Source organism: Lynx rufus, unplaced genomic scaffold (genome assembly GCF_022079265.1).
Source record: "Lynx rufus isolate CCGP_SWC_20201006 ecotype Redwood Valley unplaced genomic scaffold, mLynRuf1.p SCAF_1, whole genome shotgun sequence".
In the NCBI taxonomy this organism is placed as follows: Eukaryota; Metazoa; Chordata; class Mammalia; order Carnivora; family Felidae; genus Lynx; species Lynx rufus.
This window is the reverse complement of record NW_025814823.1, coordinates 97,743,300-97,763,481: the sequence shown is the minus strand read 5'-3', so window position 1 is coordinate 97,763,481 and position 20,182 is coordinate 97,743,300. Positions and strand designations below refer to the sequence as shown.

Sequence of the window (20,182 nt, the reverse complement as noted above, 5' to 3'; positions counted from 1 at the left end):
ACCATTACAACTTGTTTTTGTTTTCTACTTATTACTGTATTTTATTTCCTTGTGACTACTTAATATATTATTAAAATTTTTAAATATATTTAAAATATATATTTTAATATATTTATTTAAATATTTAAATATATTTAAAATATATTATTAAAATTATTAAAAAATTTTTCTTAATGTTTATTTATTTTTAAGAGGAAGAGAGAGAGACAGAGTGTGAGCAGGGGAGTAGCAGAGAGAGAGAGACACAGAATCTGAAGCCGGCTCCAGATTCTGAGCTGTCAGCACAGAGCCCAATGCAAGGCTCAAACTCACAAACCGCAAGATCATGACCCAATGCAAGGCTCAAACTCACAAATTGCGAAATCAGGACCTTCCAAAGTCAAAACCAACTGAGCCACCCAGGTGCCCCCCACCGCCCCGCAAAATAATATTTTTAAAAAGGGAATCATATATACTATGTGAATGATGACTGGTACTCCTCCCTTACACATATCATCATGATAAAAATAATTTAAAAATTTTTAATTGTTAAATTAATTATAAAAATTAATTAGATGAGAAAAAAAATACTCTTCATTTCTAACCAGATATCATTGCCTGTGGAAGACCATGAGCCTCATGTGTACCTGCATGATACAAAAGGAGGTGAGTCAGCATGAGTAAGGTGGCAAAAGTCAGAGAGCCTCAAATACAGGCATTCCCTGTGGATGATGCAAAGTATTCGAAGGGAACTGAAATGGACTAATCTTGTAATGTGATTGAAGGTGACTTAACCCTATGCCTGCAGCCTCCCCAAATCAGTCACTGGAGCACCACCAGTGCTTTCCAAAGCATGGAACACGTTCCGTGCTTTGGAAAACAAACCCATGCCTCTCCTTTCCAAAGCCTCCTGCCAACGCGATCCATATCTCAAGAGCTGTGCCCAACCATTCAGCCATAGACAGCCCTTCTTCAACCTCTCTAGTCCGGATGTGCCAGTCCTCCCACATGTACTTCCATATGTGTAGGTCCAACAGCTCCTGGAGACTGAAAACCGCTCAAGCACACAGGATGGATCTTCCACATGGCATGTCCTTCTCTGGTGAAGGCTACCGGCGTTAACTGATTTCTGGTCAGATTCCTGGCGTGTGGCGGTTTTGACTCCCTGGTGGGGAGAGTTTTGAGGTGATTTTAAAAACTGGAAACCAGTTTCCTAAATGAACTGAAATATGTCCTAGTTCTGTCTTAAATTTGGGGGTATTACAAACACTGAATACAACTACTATGGGGAAGTCATTCTTGGTGTGCTAAAAAATAAGAGCTATTGTATTTAGGTCAGTTTTTGTTTTAAAGGTTAGGAAGTGTGCCTAGCAGGCTGAGGGTGGGGAGGTAGGTGGTTAGGCTTTGTTTCTGGAGTGGGCAAAGGGGCTGAGCACCTTGTATGATGATGACTCTAGGTGTTATGCATGCCTGGGACCAATCAGTTCACACTACCAGGGTTAACTTGGCTAACGGACATAAGACAAAGATCCCCATAAGCAAATAAAAGCAGAGTGAACTAACCAAACCTTTAAAAAAAATATGAAAGACAACTTATGATGGTCAATTTGTACTTCTCTGGTATCTAGAGTGATTTTCTAAAAATTGGAGGCCTTATGAGATCCACTAAAACTCAGTTTATAAAGCCATGACTATAATTTTACTGACTTAACTGATTAGCAAGGCTTATGGTCAGATCTTTGGGAAATATTACTGATCATATCAAGTAGTTATTTTATAGTAAGTTTTTCAGTATGTAACAGAACCTGCAATTAAAATATTGTGTCTAAGGAGAAAGACAACACACTTCGTTGAAATTTTCTTATTCACATATTTTTTAATAACTTCACTGCTGCAAAAGGCAGAAGATACTTTATTTTATTATTATTTTTTAATATTTATTTTTGAGAGAGAGAGAGAAAGAGAGAGACAGAACACAAGCAGGGGAGGGGCGGAGAAAGAGGAAGACACAGAATCTGAAGCAGGCTCTGGGCTGCTGGGTGGGGAGGTAGGCACCCTACGAGCTGTAGGCACAGAGCCAGATGTGGCACGAACTCATGGACCTTGAGATCATGACCTGAGCCGAAGTCAGACGCTTAACCAACTGAGCCACCCAGGAGCCCCAAGGCAGAAGATATTTTAGAAAAATAATAATGGATTTATCTCCAAGATGGGAGACAATGTATATTGTAAACAGACAATAGATAAGGGGAAAAAGATGAATCAAGTCCCAAGTGTATGATTGGTGTAAGTTTCTAAATCTAAAAACTTACCCTAACCAGTTTCCCTCTTGAACTTATCTCCTGTTAATTTTCCATTTATGCCATTAAGTTTACACTCCTGCTTCGAAAAGGTTGGTGAGTAGAGTTAATGGATTTGGCAAAAAAAAAAAAAAAAAAAAGAAAGAGCTTTCTCTCTTACATTTTCAGAATCTCTCTTTAATGCCATTTGTTGACCTTGGAATGAAGGAAACATGCTATTGTTGGACATAAACGTCGTCTCATACAGTATTTTTAAACTATCAGCTGTACAGCTGGTCTTTATATAGGCAGTGAACACGTGTTTCTCTATACCTTTATTCCCTCAACACATATGAATACACAAGTGCCAGAACTCCACCCACATTCCAATGCAGGGCACATTCTACAGCAAATACCCAAAATGAATTCTGCTATATCTTCCCTGCTGATGAATCAAAATAAAAAAATGTTTTTCATTACATCCTACAGAGTAAAACTATTTGACATGCTGCCCCCACCAAAATATAGAAACCATGTTTAAATGAATGTGTAGAGATTCTAGCTGACATCGAAAGGAATTTAAATCTTGAATACACGTGTCTAGCATCTATGAGTATTTTTCTTGCATTAAATTGGTATTATCACAAAACAGAGCAATCTTAGATACGGGCAAAAAAAAAAAAAAAAACAAAAAAAACTATAGAATTCTTGAATTAAGATTCCAGGTTCCAAATGGAGGCCTTAATAACATCCCAGCTCTCTAAGGTTTTTATGGCATCTAACAAAGTATTGAGGAGTCAGGGTTGGGCCATCTTTTCTTGAGCTGACTTACGGCTCACTGCATTTTGATGGAGGGTAAAGAATCTGAAATATTTTAAGATATTTTTTTAAATCATTAGGGGTACTGAGGAGAGGCCTGGAGGCTGGTGTTGGATCAGAAGAGGTCTCAGTAACAGCTATTTCTTGGTCTCTGGCGTCATTGTAAAATGGTGGTCAAATCCTAGAAAGACCACTGCTTTGGTCCCTTCTGGTCTTAGAGGCAAGATTTTTTTCAAGCACATTTCAGATCATTTTGACCAGTAGCTTGCCTTTATCACTCATAATTTGATAGAACTTCAGAGCATGTATGTTGATGGTTCAAAAAGGGTTGAGGTCTTTAATCTGCTGTCAAAGCCTGATAAAGCCCATTTCTCATCTCCCAGGTATAAACTAACAAATGAAAGCTGGAGCTTTAATTGTTAAAAGCATTAAATCAGGTTTAAAGGCCTGCTTTACTCAGCCTAAAGAATTTCACATCTGAATTTATCCTCTTTCCCTGTCACCCAACCAAGTACCTATTTTATTTTATTTATTTTTTTTTTTTTTTAATTTTTTTTTTTTTTCCAACGTTTATTTATTTTTGGGACAGAGAGAGACAGAGCATGAACGGGGGAGGGGCAGAGAGAGAGGGAGACACAGAATCGGAAACAGGCTCCAGGCTCTGAGCCATCAGCCCAGAGCCCGACGCGGGGCTCGAACTCCCGGACCGCGAGATCGTGACCTGGCTGAAGTCGGACGCTTAACCGACTGCGCCACCCAGGCGCCCCCAAGTACCTATTTTAAAGTACTTATTCCAATAAAGTAATTATTTATGTTAAAGTAGACTTAAGAGTAATAAGCTTCTCTGGGCTGATCCATGTCCCAGGCCTGGAACCCAGGAAGAACCCCAGAGGTACACAATTCTGATGAAGTGAAACAAAAAGATGTTTCTGTGGCCAAACAAACAAAAAAAGCAGTGGGGAAAAAAAAAAAAAAAAAAAAAAAAAGGCAGGCATTTCAAACACCCAGGGCTACCCAAACCACTCCTTTTTCCATTGCCCCACAAGATGTGCTGGAAGTGTTTTGATAATAAAGCCCATCTGGCCCCAATCCAAAAGACAACTCTCCAGTTACCATCATTTTTCAATAGAGTAAGAAGTTACCCTGTTATGGCCTCCATTAGCCTGAACAGACCTGGTCTGGTTAAAGCTCTCTCTTGGGTCTATGCTGAGCTAAGGCCTGGCCATTGTGGTTCAAAACAGCAGCTAGGAAACTGAACATCACCTATATGGCTTCAAAGGGAACCAGCAAGAAGAAGGTCCTACCAGGACTTCTTAAACGTCCCCCATATTCACAGTTCATTCTAAAAGTCAGTCCATCTTGGTTTTATTTGGCTGCTGGAACCATGCGTGGCATAACTACCTATGAAGTACAACACCTCCCCGTACCTAAAAATGAGACAGCAAGCACAAATGATGGATCATCAGCAATGTTTGGATGATCCGTAAATCTCACGAGAACAGCAGAGATTTTAATTCTGCAAAATATTCTACCCCCGGACCATATGTCTACTCTCACACTCCATTAGTCATCAAACATTTTCTGTTTGCCTACAACATTCCCATCATCATAAAAACTAGAAGATTCTTTCCACTACAAGAGTCTTGATTACTACAAAGACAGAGGAAATGAACAGTTTCGATTAAGGAAACATTTTATTCAGTGAAAATTCAGCTTGTAGAAACACTTCCCTTTTTCTTTTGAAAGCATCCTACTAGAACAGATACAGGGTATCTGAAGCACAAATACAGGAGTCCTGTATTTTCAAAAGACTAGATTTTTTTTTATTAAGCTCTAACCCAATCATAGCAGGGGTTGCTTACTCTGTCTTACATTAGTCATTATTTATTTATTTATTTATTTATTTATTTATTTATTTAAAGTTTATTTATTTTTGACAGAGACAGAGTGCGAGCATGAGCTGGGGAGGTGCAGAGAGAGAGAGAGGGAGACACAGAATCCGAAGTAGGCTCCAGGCTCCAAGCTGTCAGCACAGAGCCTGATGCAGGGCTGGAACTCATGAACTGTGAGATCATGACCTGAGCCAAAGTCGGACGCTCAACCAACTGAGCCACCTAGGTGCCCCAGTCATTTTTTTTTTTTTTTTAATGTTTACTTATCTTTGAGTGAGAGAGACAGAGACAGAGACAGAGACAGAGCGCAAGCCGGGGAGGGCAGAGAGAGAGAGAGGGAGACACAGAATCGGAAGCAGACTCCAGGCTCTGAACTGTCAGCACAGAGCCCGACGCAGGGCTCAAACTTATGAATTGTGAGATCATGACCTGAGCCAAAGTCAGATGCTCAACCGACTAAGCCACCCAGGTTCCCCTGTCCTGCCTTAGTCTTCATAACAGAGCAGGAGACAACAAGGAGGAGGCATGGGAGAATAAGAACTTGAGTCACGGCCACTTTCAACCCAAGAATAGTAACCATAACCTTGTTCTTTATGGATTTATGACTTATTTCTAAACTTGGCAAATGAGGCCTCATTGTCCCAAAGAATCGAAAAGCATTTACATGCATTTTGTATTTTAAATCATCATTCCCTGGCATATGTTCTTATTTGAAAAACAAATTGCAGTCTTCACATTGAAGACTAACCCTTGCTCAAAGTTCATGATTCGGAGAGAGAAACACTTTTTATTGTTGTTGTTAGAGACAGTCTCATCTAATACATGTTGTATCTAATTTAGCATTTCTATGAAATGCTATGGTGTTAAGAATTAAGACCAAAGAGGGGCACCTGGGTAGCGCAGTCGGTTAAGCGTCTGACTTCAGCCAGGTCACGATCTCACGGTCCGTGAGTTCGAGCCCCGCGTCAGGCTCTGGGCTGATGGCTCAGAGCCTGGAGACTGTTTCCGATTCTGTGTCTCCCTCTCTCTCTGCCCCTTCCCCGTTCATGCTCTGTCTCTCTCTGTCCCAAAAATAAATAAACGTTGAAAAAAAAATTTTTTTTAAAAAGAATTAAGACCAAAGAAAGATGTTTAGGGCAAGAAAGAAAGAAGAGAAACAGTATTTCCATTAAGGGAGGGGAAAATTACATTATTTAAAATAAGATCTGAAGTTATCTGTGAAGTCCTGAAATAAGAGCTGTAGGCGACAAGACGCTGAAAAGCCTTCTGGTATCTGTCAAAATGGTAGAGTTCTGGGGTGCCTGGGTGGCTCAGTTCATTAAGCGTCTGACTTTGGCTCAGGTTGTGATCTTGCAGTTCATGGGTTCGAGCCCCAAGTGGGCTCTATGCTGACAGCTCAGAGCCTGAAGCCTGCTTCGGATTCTGTGTCCCCCCCCCGCCTCAAAAATAAATAAATATTTTAAAAAATGGTATAATTCTTCCAAAGTAGTTAAGGGGCTTCATGACAAAAGAAATTTAAGAATCACTACATTCACTGGAAGTAACTTTGAGGAAAAAAGGGCTCTTTCCATCGGGCCTTAGATTCAAGAACATAAGAGACATAGTATGTAGAGCTGCCCAGGTGCCAACGACATTTCCCCATTACGTACTTCGGGAGGGTGATGATTTAAAAGGAGCTCAAGATAAAAGAGGCAGCAAGGAGAGAATAAGGACTCTCGCAGATTCTCATGACAATTCAAATACCCTCTTAGTTTATTAAAAATGAATGAACACCATAAAATCAGTTTCAATCTGTATAACAGAAAATGTCAGGTGAAGTGAGAGCACGGAAAAAATGAGAGAGCTAAGTGGCTGGCTTGGAGCTTCATACTTAGCGGGCATGTTGAAATGACTGACAAAGACCTATTCTGTCCAGAAATCCCCCACTTTATTTTTAAGCCTGGAAACTGGTTAGTCATATCTATACAGAACACTTCCTGTCCAGGGGCACGAAGATGGCAACAATCTGCCAAGTTTAGTAGCTGCCTACATTTAGTGAATTGAGTTATTCATGGAATAAAAAACAGCATCGAACATTAGGGAAAAAAAATCTGGCTAACTGAAGCTTTAAAAGATATACAAAGAAAACAGGTTTGACTATTTCACAGAAGAGGGATAGATGGTGCCATGGAGAAAAAAAAATGAAAGAACAACGGACAATATTATTCTAAGAGACTATTTGCTGGTAGTTTCTGGACTATTCTAGCATCCCTACCAAATATAACAGCTCTCTCACTCCCACCCTTTAGATTAATAGTGCAAGTGGGGTGCCTGGGTGGCTCAGTCGGTTAGGCGTCAGACTTCAGCTCATGTCATGATCTCACCACACTGAGTTCGAGCCCCGCGTCGGGCTCTGTGCTGACAGCTCAGAGCCTGGAACCTGCTTCGGATTCTGCGTCTCCCTTTCTCTCCGCCCCTTCCCCAGTCTCTCTCTCTCAAAAGTAAACATTAAAAAAATAAAAAAAAGATTAACAGTGCAAATGGCAGCCCACATCTTCATCTACAAAAGTGTCCAAAGACTGCAGACTATCTCAGGGAACTAAGCAGCAGCAACGAAATCCTCCTTTCTCTTAATATGGTCTAATTCTAGGGTAAAGGAAGGGCCGCCTGAGAATTTTACAAAAACATGAATGCAGAGGACTAAAATATAGAGCAGAAAGGTAAACTTTTATCCACTGGCCTACCACCACCGTGTGACAGTAAGAACGCATGTTTGGGAAACAGAGGAAAACAATTAAGGATGGGAAGAAGGACCTTATCCGGGGCCACCCTGAGGGCTGTCAGGCTTCAGCGAGGCTGGCTCTCCCCACGGCAATTATAATTTTACTTGATTAACCCTTACGCGTGTCACAACAAGCCAGCCCAAGTGCCACCACAGAGAAACCTGAGGCGCAGCACCCCCTCCCCCCCGCACGCCCACACCCCAGGCACAGAGGGGGCAACCGCAAAGCATGCTGGGATGGAGGGCCACAGCAGGATCATCAAATACTCACTCCTATGCAGTTGCTCCTGTGCGTCTGGGGTTATCAGTCAGATCATCAAGTCAGCTATGGTCGAGCGAGCCAAATAATTTAAACCAGTTCTACCCATAAAAACCCCTCAGCCTGAAATTCTTCAGTGAGCCTGCTTACCGTCAGACTTGCTAGTTCATGGACCCCCCAAGAAGGGAGGGACAGCTTTACTGGGAGGGGGTGACGGAGCTCTACTCCTCCAACCGCCATTCACCCGAAGGCCTTCCAGAAAAGGGAATGGCACAACCTGGCAGAGGGCTCTGAAACGACTCCCACAGGCTGGCTTTCCTGCCTTTTTCTAACTCATCGTCTGCCATTTGCAAGCTCTTTGAGGAAATCATTTTTATAACCCAGCATGAGCGTCGCTAGAAATCCAAGCCAAGACAACACAGCCCTGGCTTCTGACTGGCCCCGATTCAGCACTTGGAAAGGCAGCAGCATTCCTCAGTGTCACGTCCTTGTTTATGGGCCTGGCATTCATCCCACCCACCGGGAAGAGCCACAGAGCTCCTGTGTCTTCCACAGGCCACTGTTCCGCTGCCTCCAAGTGGGCCTCCTACTTGGGAGACCAGCTCACCCTCCGGCCTACTGTTAACTCACACCCCAACAGACCAAACTGTCAAAACGTCTTATCCCATTATCTCAGTTACACCACTGCTCACCTCTCTCATTTTGCCCAAGTTTTGTTTTTGTTTTTTTCCCTTCTCGTTCCAGAGTTATTTCCTTACTCCTCCCTTCCTGTCTCTCCACATGCCTACCCCTGCCCTTGGAACCTCCACATCAGGGCTGGATCCCCACCCCCTCCCTCTCCACAAGGCTCCCACTCACGATTTCTTCCTCATTGTTCCCTTGAAATTTTTAAATCTGTCCAGTGGCCACTCCCTCAAAGCTCCTTGCTATTCTGGTTTTCTAGAAGGGTTCTGTTCCCGCTCAGTACATGTGACTTGCCCCTCAAGGCTAACTCCTTGAAAACTCTCCCAAGAGACCTCTTCTTTGACTATCATCTCCTTTCTCAGGAGGACTGGAGTCAGACATTTAGACTCGGGATCCTGGGGAGGGGTCCATTACCATGCTAGCTCTTTCGTAACTGACTTCATTTTAATTTTAAACCTCGAAAGGAGAAAACGGTGTTATAAGCGCTTTACAATAAAGAGAACAGTCAGTGCAGTAGTATCTCACTTTTATCGAGTAACTTCACAGAAGAAAAGAAGTTCCTTGGGACAAGCCCACCCTTCCGTGCTCTCTACAGAACGTGCACTGAGGACTTCATCAGGTTGAATATCGTAGGCAGGCCTCGCACGCATTCTGTCATTGGGTGTCATTATAAACCTCCTTATTCACACCAGCACCTGCTGAGCGAAGCTGTCTAATCACTGACACATGCATCCCCTCATCGGCTCTCACAAGGGACCCGCATATTCTATTCCCACTGCTGTGACCAACAGGAGAAACATAAAATTTCTCAGGATGGCTCAACTACTTAGTGTGGCCCAAATCCTATGTTACACATATAAGATGAAAGTCTATCAAATCTAGGGTGTCCCCGGCAGATACATCGGTAGATTTCTAAGACAGGCCCTCAGGAAGAAAAGGCATGGGGTTGGGGGGAGGGGAGAGGATGTGAAGGCGAAAGGGAAGCTAGAAACATTCTCCAATTCTCAGGTTGGCCAAAGCTTCTTCCTGGTGTGAAGAGCTGGATTAAATTTCCTGCCAGGATTCACTTGTTAGCCTCAGGCACCCAGGGCTGACCGTGCCAACGCCACAGAGAGAGAGAGGGCTGAGGTGAGCGGGATGCAGATCAAGAAAGGAATCAGGGGGCAACTAAGATTTGAAGGTGTGCACCAATGGAGATGATGGGAGTAGCCCTTCCTCAGGAGACGGGCGCATGCTCACAGCTGGGACAGTCACCCCACAGCCTGCACACCTTCCCTCATTCCCACGCAGTACTGACTGAATGTTCACGATGTGGTCTAATCCCTTAGCAGATGAGATCTTAGGCTCTCAGCATTTGCTGAGACCCCAACGAGAAGGCAGCAAAGCCTCTCCTCAGACGTGGCTGACCACTGTCTCATTCTCCTGGCCTCTAAAACCGGCTTCTCGGGGCGCCTGGGTGGCTCAGTCAGTTAAGCGTTCGACTCTTGATTTCAGCTCAGGTCATGATCTCACGGTTCGTGAGTTCGAGCCCCATGTTAGGCTCTACGGAAATCAAGAGTCGGACGCTTAACCGACTGAGCCACGCAGGGACCCCAGGCAATAAGGTCTCAAGGCTTCGGGAGCCTAAAGCTGTCGTGGTCACTTAGGGCATTTCACCATTTCCTTGGGAGAAAGTCTGCTCCCAGTTATTTACAAAATTAAATCTTGTCACCACAAACCCGGAGAGCGTATTCCCAAGTACGCGCACAGATGGTACTACACACACAAACGCCAAACCCCCATCTCTCTCATCAGGCTCTGTGCTGACAGCTCAGAGCCTGGAGCCTGCTTCGGATTCTGTGGCTCCCTCTCTCTCTCTCTGTTCCTCTTCTGCTCATTCTCTGTCTCTTAAAAATAAATAAACGTTAAAAAAAAAATAAAAAAAATAAACATAAATACCACAAGGTACCACTTAGTAGCAACACAGGCTTTGCCCAGGCTTGCAGATCCCCAGAGAAGCACCTCTGAGACATTCAGTGCCCACTCAGCAGTTAGTCACTCAGGATGCACTGCAGCACAACTCTTCTTCAAGCTTCTTAAACTCTTAGAACCAGATTGAAGTAATTGTTCTTTCAGGTTCCTTGGTCAGCGGCCGCGGGAGCCGCGGGCTGACTCCCAGAATGCACCAGGCCTGCGGGGCCCTGGGGAAAACGAGACTGCGGGGCGCCCATCTGTTACTGCAGCCGCCCGTCCGGTGTCTGAACGCTTCCCACCCACACAGGTGCACACGTTCTCCCCACAAGAGCGCCCCTGCCCAACCGGCACCCTCAATGGTGAATTTCCCTGAATGATGCTCTTCTCAAAGGAATGAAAACAAATTAGCTCACTGTGTAATCGCCTCTCACTTGGACTCTCCCACTTTCCACACCAGGGAGTGAACAAGACCTATGTGCAGAGCTCAATTTTACTTCACAGTGCCTCTTCATCTTCCTCACTCGTTATCCACTTAGGAGAAGGTGAAATAGGAACTCTTCAGGTGTTCAACCAGTCCCTTTAGGTTTTGTAAATTCCCCCCAAAGCTGGTGAACGGCAGCCATACAAACAGATGAGGTCCGTCCTGCCTCAAGGAGAGCTCATGAACAAATGCAGGATGCAAAAAACCTATGTTTGCAAAACTTCTTGTTGGCCAAACAGGCATGAGGGGGAAGAGGGGTGCGGTACTTGATAGGGCCTGGACGTTACCTCTCTGAGCCTCAGTTCTGCATCTCTAAAATAAGAGGTAAGATAAAAGAATGTGTGCTGTTGCTTTTTAACTCGAAATCGTGGTGATTTTACTTGTGTCTGGAGGAGAATCATTTTAATTACAAAGTCTCCTTACCGCAGATCTTCCTGAAATATTACAGACAGACACAATGAGTTGATTTTTTTCAAGTTTATTTATTTTGAGAGAGAGAGTGAGAGTGAGTGGGAAGGGCAGAGAGAGGGAGGGAGAGAGAAAATCCCAAGCAGGCTTCGTGAGGTCAGCCTAGAGCCTGACACAGAGCTCGATCCCACGAAACGTGAGATCATGACCTGAGCCAAAATCAAGAGTCAGACACTTAAATGACTGAGCCACACAGGTGCCCCAGTGAGTTGATTTTTTTTTAATGCAGGTTACGCTATCATTTTAGGCACAACCCACTAAATGAAGAGAGGTATATGACCAAGCTCAACTCATTCTTTTCCAAGTTGTCAGCATCCTTCTCATACAGACGGAAATGTTGACAAATAAACGGTTTGTGGCAGATCGAGCGACTCTGCGTTACTCTGAAGTGAAATCACTGGGTCTGGAGATTTCTCTGGCCCTACTGCATGCTCTGGCACTTGCCCACTTTTTGGGCTGTTCGCCGGATTACCCACAGCCAGGAACAGGGAACCTAATCATCTACGTTATCCTGACTGCTCACTGGTGCCATAGTTCGGGGACCAGAAAAGCGTGATACATATTCAGTCTGATGAAAATTTCAGAAGTGAGGAAGAAAAAGGCCCAGACACCCTGAAGCCGGGGGTGTGGAACAATGTCGGGTCATCAGTGATGTCCACCGTACAGAAGATGGTTTGGCAAGGACCTCTAAACCAATGTTCCACTTTTAGTCCCTGTGAGCACTCTGTACTCCAAGGCTAATGACTACATAAAAAGAAACATGATCACATCAAAGTCTGGTATTTTAGAGCCTATGCTGGACCTCTTACATTATACATGACATCAAGGTCAGCCGCACCCAGGGCCATGCATTTCTTCAGAGCCTTTCTTTTTCTTTCCATCTGCAGAGAAGGGCCGGCACAGGGAGGGAAGAGGGGAGAAAACCGGTACAGTAATGCTTAGCAAAGAATGCTGTTATAGAAGCTGTCGCACCTCATGAGGTCCCTAGGCAGCGAGGACCCTACCCAATGTGGCTTTCTGGTGACAGAAGACATGAACAAGTTACCACCATGGAAAAAGTGAGCTGTTCTCTCCTATGATAAATACTCTGCCAGGTGTTGGTCCCGTTCTTTCTAATGTGAAGTCTCTATGAGGAGTCAGTCCTCAGACATACCTCTGTCCTGTCATTTGGCTGACTTCAGTCATCTGACTGCCAAGTTGATTGATCACAACAGGCTGCCTGAGGGGCGCCTGGGTAGCTCAGTCGGCTAAGCTCCCAACTCTTCGTTTGGGCTCAGGTCAGAATCTCACAGTTCATGAGATTGAGCCCTGCATTGGGCTCTGTGCTGACAGCACAGGGCCTGCTTGGGATTCATTCTCTCTCTCTCTCTCTCTCTCTCTCTCTCTCTCTGCCACTCCCCTGCTCACACACTCTTTCTCTTTCTCTCTCAAAATATATAAACTTAAATGATAATAATAATAAAGGTTTAAAAAACAAAAAAATAGGCTTCATGAAAACCCACCAGGGAAGTGAGGACCCCAGAGAGGGCAGACCATGGTGAGACAGATTCAGCATAGGTAACCTGAAGTCCTGAGAAACTACCATACAGTCACTGAGGAACAGGTCAGTTACCTGTTAAAATGACATTTCAACCGAGGAGGGCTACCATCGAGAGCGTAAATGTCTGTGCATATTGCCAACAAGTTAACTCATCACCAGGAGACATGACAAGTTAACTGAGTGGATCACAATGGACTTGAGGATCACTCACTGTGTATACCCATCTTGCAGATTTTGAAGAAACTTGAAGCCCAGTGGATACTATTAAGGTCACCAAATTGTGATAACCTAATATACACATAACTGAAGCCTATTTCATCTCAGTGACCAGGGGAGTCCACACTCCCTTTTCAAGTTGGCGACTCAAAAAACCTTGTCCCAAAGGTGCTTGGGTCTCCCCCGACCCTCCACTGCAGTGGGCTCCAGGTACCCCCTACCAGCCCTGCTGAGCTCCTAGATCCCCTCACCAGGGGAGAAGAATGCACTCAAGACTCCCTTCCCGTGTCCCTGAGAGGCAGGAAAGAGCCTGGGTCTCCTCTTCCTTCTCCAACACCTGGCCTCTCCACCCCTCGCTTCCGGAGCCAGGGTGCAAATGAACACAGACCACAGGGAGCATCCCCCTGAATGCCAAGCTTGAGGATGGGGGAGGGTAGCTTTGGGACATTCCCAGGAGTATCAGGTCAGGGTTAAAAGCATGGGTTCTGCGGATAGTCGGCGTCCATTCACACCCTGATTCCACTTTTTCTAGCTTTGTGATGTTAGGCACAGTTTGTAACCTCTCTGGACTTCAGATTGCTTTACTGTTATGCGGAGTCAACACAAGGGATTATTATACAAGTATTAAATGAGATAATATACATAATCAGTTGCTTGGCACTGTGTCTGGCACACAGAAGACCTCAGTACATTTTAGTTTCAAAACTGTGTCTTCAGGGGCGCCTGGGTGGCTCAGTCGGTTACGTGTTCCACTCTTGACTTTGGCTCAGGTCTCTCTCTCTCTCAAAAAAAAAAAATTAAATTAAACAGTAAAAAAATTTACTTTTGAGAGAGAGAGACAGAGACAGAGACAGAGCACAAGCAGGGGAAGGACAGATAGAGAGAGGGAGACACAGAATCTCAAGCAGGCTCCGGGCTCTGAGCTGTCAGCACAGAGCCCGACGCAGGGCTTGAACCCACAGACTACGAGATCATGACCTGAGCCAAAGTCGGACACCTAACCGACTGAGCCACCCAGGCACCCCCATTAAAAATTTTTTTTCTAATAAAAATTAAAAAATAAGGAGAGGGGTGCCTGGGTGGCTCAGTTGGTTAAGTGTCTGACTTCGGCTCAGGTCATGATCTCATAGTCTGTGATTTCAAGCCCCATGTTGGGCTCTGTGCTGACAGCTCAGAGCCTGGAGCTAGCTTCTGATTCTCTCTCTCTCTCTCTCTCTCTCTCTCTGCCCCTCCACTGCTCACGCTCTCTCTCAAAAATAAATAAACACTAAAAAAAATTAAAACAAAAATAAAGGAGAGATAAATGCCTAAAATTGGACAAAGTGTTGAGGATACCTTGAAGAATGGAGCTCAGTCACTGACTGTATAAATAGGAAATGATCACCTCATACCACTTACACTGGGGAAGAAAACAGATGTGGTCTTGCCCTCCAGAGCTTGTGATCTGGAGAAGAGATGCTAAACAGTAACGGTAAGGCCAAGAACAGGTGCTCTAAGAGAAGGCAGATCCTAATTCAGGCTGGAGGCTCAGAACAAATCCCTCCAAGGAAGTGAAAAGAACGTCAGGTAGGGAGAAGGATATAGCCGGCAGGAGGCCCAGCAGGTGCAAACACTCTGAATTAGGAAGCTGATGGAAAAGAACCAGGAAAGACATCAAGTGCGGTGAGGAGCCCAAGGTGGAAGGCGTGGCCATCTGCTGTGGGAAGGACACCTACTCCACGGACACCTGAAGGGAGGGAATGGGTGAAGGTGAGTCTGTCACTCTGGGGGCAGGAAGTTGAGGGATGGTCTAATGGCTACTGTTTTCTCTGTGAAATAGCAGGCCTGGTGAGGAGGCAGGAGAGAAATGGGTGAGGGCAGGGTAAAACCTATTAGGGGCCCCAGAGGAGGAGCTGAGCTCACTCACAGCTCCAGGGTCACTTTTTCCCAAGTCCCCACATAGCAACCCCTCCTTAACAATGGCTTCCTCACAGGGCACCTGGGTGGCTCAGTCGGTTAAGCGTCTGACTCTTGATTTTGACTCCGGTTATTTGATCTCACAGTTCATGGGATCGAGCGCCGTGTTGGGCTCTGTGCTGACAGTACCGAGCCTGCTTGGGATCCTCTCTCTCCCCCTCTTGCTGCCCCTCTCCCAATCTCTCTCTCTCTCTCAAAATAAATAAACATTAAAAAAAAAACTATAAAAAAATGGCTTTCTTACTTTCTGGTACCAAGGCTACAAGAACCTAGATGAAGGAATTATGCATCCCATGACGTTTAACAGTAGAAAGGTCCTCAGAGATCAGAGCTGCCCTTCATTTTTTCCTATTTCACAATTAAGTAATTTACTCAACAGGATGCCCCTAAACGCAAAAAATGTGGCCGTCAGCCTATCTCCTCAGGAAGCTGCCGTCCACTGGAAACTGTTGGTGTCTTCCTTTCTATGACCTTCCCCTTTTTCGCAAAGTGGGTTTCGTCCTTCATTTCTCTTGCTTTCTTATTCACATCATGCCCATATATCTTAAATTCATTCAGCTTTTAATAAAGCCAGGCCTGGATTATTTCTTTCTGTTTAATACTCAAGTACAATCACCTATTCATTTGTAAGCAGGCAAAATTCAGTCAATTCTTTAGGAGGTGGCCATAGACTGAGGATGGAATCTCAGCCCTCCTGGCACAGAGTCAAGTGCATTCTAAGCTATGATGGCTTAACAATATCCCCAGTCATTTGCTTCCACATTCACTCACATACACAAATATGTTGGCCTCTAAGGACTTCTGAATCGACTTGATATTTTTTTCAGATTTAACCCAAAGAAAGTATAAGTCTCTCACTGGAGCTCAGAATAATGACTTACAAGCATCTCCCATGATAGGAAGTCAGGCACCAACTATCGGAAGGCAATGTAGACATTGTGAAGAGCCTGTGGTGATGCCACACTAAATGAGATACTCAACTCTATCAGAAGAAAAAAAAAAGCTAAGGAAAGGGGAAAGGACTAGTGAGGAGAGAGAAAAAACAATACTTTACACAGGGTAACTCCTTTCAAAGACATCCCGGGGGTGACAGCTAAACAGAGGGTTCTAGATTACAGCTAATGCCCAGCCTTGTAAGAAGTGCCCAGGATATGGGGCGCCTGGGTGGCGCAGTCGGTTAAGCGTCCGACTTCAGCCAGGTCACGATCTCGCGGTCCGTGAGTTCGAGCCCCGCGTCGGGCTCTGGGCTGATGGCTCAGAGCCTGGAGCCTGTTTCCGATTCTGTGTCTCCCTCTCTCTCTGCCCCTCCCCCGTTCATGCTCTGTCTCTCTCTGTCCCAAAAATAAATAAACGTTGAAAAAAAAAATTAAAAAAAAAAAAAAAAAAAAAAAAGAAGTGCCCAGGATATGGACACACACTCACTCACACACAAACACACCCTTTATTTCCTGGCAGAAGTGACAATGATTCTGTGAATAAAGTATTCACGCCATCTCCCTGCAGAGTTATTCCATATCTTTCCCTAATCGCCATCAATGTAAACCTGTAGCACCTTATATCATATTTTTTTTAAATTCTGGGCCTTCTGTAAAAAGCAGAGTCCAGACCATTTTGCTGCAGTTCTGCAGAATGGAAATGATGGCAAGTGGAGGTAGTAAGGGGAGGACCTAGTAGGGAGGGGCCATCAAGCACCCTCTTCACCCTCTGTTTAGGCTACTATCCAGAGAGCTGGGCAGGAGAGAACAAGGTGGATGCCGCGAGAGGAATATAGTCTACACTCTGCGATGACGTTTTTTTCCATCTTCCCCGCCTGCTCCTTCTTTCCCAAAAGAAAGGAAAAACACACCTGGGAGAAAATGCCAATTTAAATATTACTTGTAATCAGTACAAGAGTTCACCAGGCTGGATTCTCTCAGCCTGTTTCCTATCTGCCTTTGACTACCTTTGACTTACTATAAATTGCTGTTATAAAGACAAAAAAAAAAAAACAAAAAAACAGCCATCAGCACATGGCTCCATCAAGACAGAGGCCACAGCCAGGAAACATTAATCCCCCACGCTCCACATCAAGCTCAAACACAATGCTCCTGGCTGTCATTTTTCATTCACAACAGCCTCATATTTCTATTAAACAACCTCTTTTACTGACTTCTTTCCCCACACCACATAATAAGGTAAACACCAGCCCCCAGAGACCACATTATGAAACACAGAGCTTTACTTTGGGAAGGGAATCAGTAAAAAGAAAGAGGAGGCCAAGTTTGAAGGGATCTCCCTAAGTCATTCACGTCTACCAAATGGAAAAATGATGGGGTTCCTTTCTGCTCCCCAGGCTCCCAGCGGCCGCTGCGATTAACTTGAAATCTACCAGTTTCCCAAGAGGCTGCTCCAAAAGAAAAGGAATTTTCATAATTATGAACAGTCTCCTCTCCTACTACTCTCTAATTTTCCCCAATTCTCCTCCCTCCCACCCCCACTTACAAGAGGACTTTTGTACACATCGAGTTTCAGGAAACAAAGCATACAAACATTCACACACAAATAAACTCCCAGAACTAACACCAGCGTATAATTGTGTTTTCGTTGGAGCTTTTCCAGCCCTGTCACCCGTTCTCTGTTAGGAGTAAAGGAAACCCTTTGCCTGGGTGAAGTTAGAAACAGACAAACTCCTCAGTTTACAAGCTGCACAAGGCGCCCCTCACATCTCTGGGCTCCCTTAAGCCCCCAACAAAATGAATTCACCACTGAAAAGTCAGTAAAGAAAAAAAAGAAAAAAACAACAACTAACCTATTCCCTAAATGAAGATCTTTCACTTCTCCCCCTCACTCGGCTTCCCCTTTTAACCGGAAACACACGGAGTTTCCAATTTCTGAAACCCTTTTTAAGGGTCCCTCAACTGTTTGGGCTCTTGCAAAGAAGTCCTAATGCAGGCAGGCAAGCGCTTTTCAAAGCACATTTTGCATTCTTGGAGTCAATACTGGGGCCGTTTCCTTTCCAGACAAATCTACAAAGCAGCTTTTAGTGGGCTGCCTGCGCTAGATCGGACTTGTCCTCTCCTTGTCTCGTTGGGGCTGCGGGGTGAGCAGGGTACAGGGCTCTGTATAGCCAGCTCTCGCTGAGCTGCGACAAAGTAGCCACCGCTCGTTGTAAAACTCCCATCTGCTCCCCTACTACGCCTTTCCTCCACATTCCTCCGCGGGACTTGGCCGCTTCCCCCCGCCCACCAGTCCCCAAGAAATCAAAGCCATACCTTCCTTGGATTCTTCTGCTTCGGAGTGCATGGTGTCAGGGTAACCGGCTGCAGGGGCGATTACCGCTGACATGTACTCAGACGAGCTTCAAGTTTGCTCCGAGGCCAAAACCCCGCTCACGACAGAAAATAAAAGGAAGGGGAGCCACTAAAATCAAAACCTCCCCGGGGCGGAGGGCTGGTTCTGGTGCAGGGATTTTTGCAGGGGGAAACTTCTGCAAGAGTGACGAATCGCGTCTCGGCTGGGCGGCGGGAGTCCGCCCCCGGGGCCGCGCGGACCCGGCCCGTCGCAGGGCGGAGGCGACCTGGCGCGGCTGGCGGGGCCCAGGCGCACGCAGGTGGGGTGGAGGCCAGGACCGCAGCCCGACTCTCGGAACAGGCAGGGCCGAGGGGCGCCGTGGGCAAACGTGACCGAGACTGGCTACGCCTGTGAAATACATGTGCAACTAAAGCAACAAGGCTCATCTCAGCGCGCGCTGCAATTGCACAGAAATAAGAAATGCACTTACGGTCACAGAAATACCCCTGGATCTTTGGGTTACATTTTTCGGCGCCCATTTAACTTTCCTTGTCTTGGGGTCTGACATGCCAAGAAATAAGGATGTTGAAGCTGCTCTGGTTTGTCCGTTCCTTTTGCGGGGAAAGTAACGTGGCCCTTGGTCCATGTGGCTGGAAGGACCAGTTTCACCAGGCACAGGCAACCTCACCAGCCCAAGAGCAGGGCCTTTTGAAGAAAGTGGGGTTGGCCTCCACCCCTTACCTTTGCACTGGAAAAGCAGACAAGGCGGCTTACTCAGCATAACCCGGGCGAGCACTCTTACTCAAACCCCAGCTCGGGCGCAGGAGCAGCTCCATTACAAGGTAGCCCTAAGGATGGTCCTCGGAACGGGGAGCGCCCTTCCCTTCCCGCGCTACTGTCGACAAAGCGGGATAAATTCTTTCCAAATGCCAAAGGGGGAGGCCGGTATTCCGGCTTTTGAAATGCTGATAGAATAGAAAGTCTGGCAGAGCATGGGGAGGAGAACTCAGTTCTGCCCCCTGGACTGGTCCACTGGCTCCTTACAATTGGTTGAGAGGTGGGCGTCTTCACTTGGTGAAACCTTGGTTTTTCCTTCTGAGGGTCGTGGATTAGAGCTGACATGGAGATACCTCTCTTAATGGAGGTATTTTGCAGAGCACTAGTTTTCTCACCAATCTAAGGCAAAAGATGCTCCAATAACATACCGGAAAGATGGTGAACTCTGAGAAAAGTTATATTCTTTTAATAAGTTTCTTCTCCAGCTGCTTTCTTTTTCCTCATTTCCCATTTTTATATGGGCAAAAACACAAGAGTAGGCACTAAGGTAAATTTGGTGAAAAGAATACACAAAAGATCTGGATTTAAAGAGCCTGAATTAAAATCATTTTTTAACGACTTTCAGCAAATTAATCTCTTTGGGCCTCCCTTCCCTCACATGTAAAATGAGGATTACAAATAGTATTTACTTGACATATTTATGTTTGGTATTAAATAAGGTAATAGAAGCGGCACCTGGGTGGCTCAGTTGGTTAGCTGTTGGACTTCGGCTCAGGACATGATCTCACAGTTTGTGAGTTCAAGCCCCGCGTGGGGGGCTCTGTGCTGACAGCTCAGAGCCTGGAGCC

General features: G+C 45.3%; 1 protein-coding gene across 3 annotated transcripts in view; it reads right to left on the bottom strand.

The window, feature by feature from the left end:
• TNFAIP8 (TNF alpha induced protein 8) overlaps window positions 1-20,182 on the bottom strand; it is a 133,073-nt gene that overhangs the window by 19,449 nt on the left and 93,442 nt on the right. The window contains exon 1 of one of the 3 annotated variants that reach the window (XM_047083732.1): window positions 18,539-18,713. The exons of the other annotated variants lie outside the window; for them this stretch is intronic. Within the exon in view, the coding sequence (XP_046939688.1) occupies window positions 18,539-18,611 (73 nt within the window). The 5' untranslated portion in view covers window positions 18,612-18,713. Of the gene's footprint in view, window positions 1-18,538; window positions 18,714-20,182 lie in introns of those variants that run through there. 3 annotated transcript variants of the gene reach the window in all.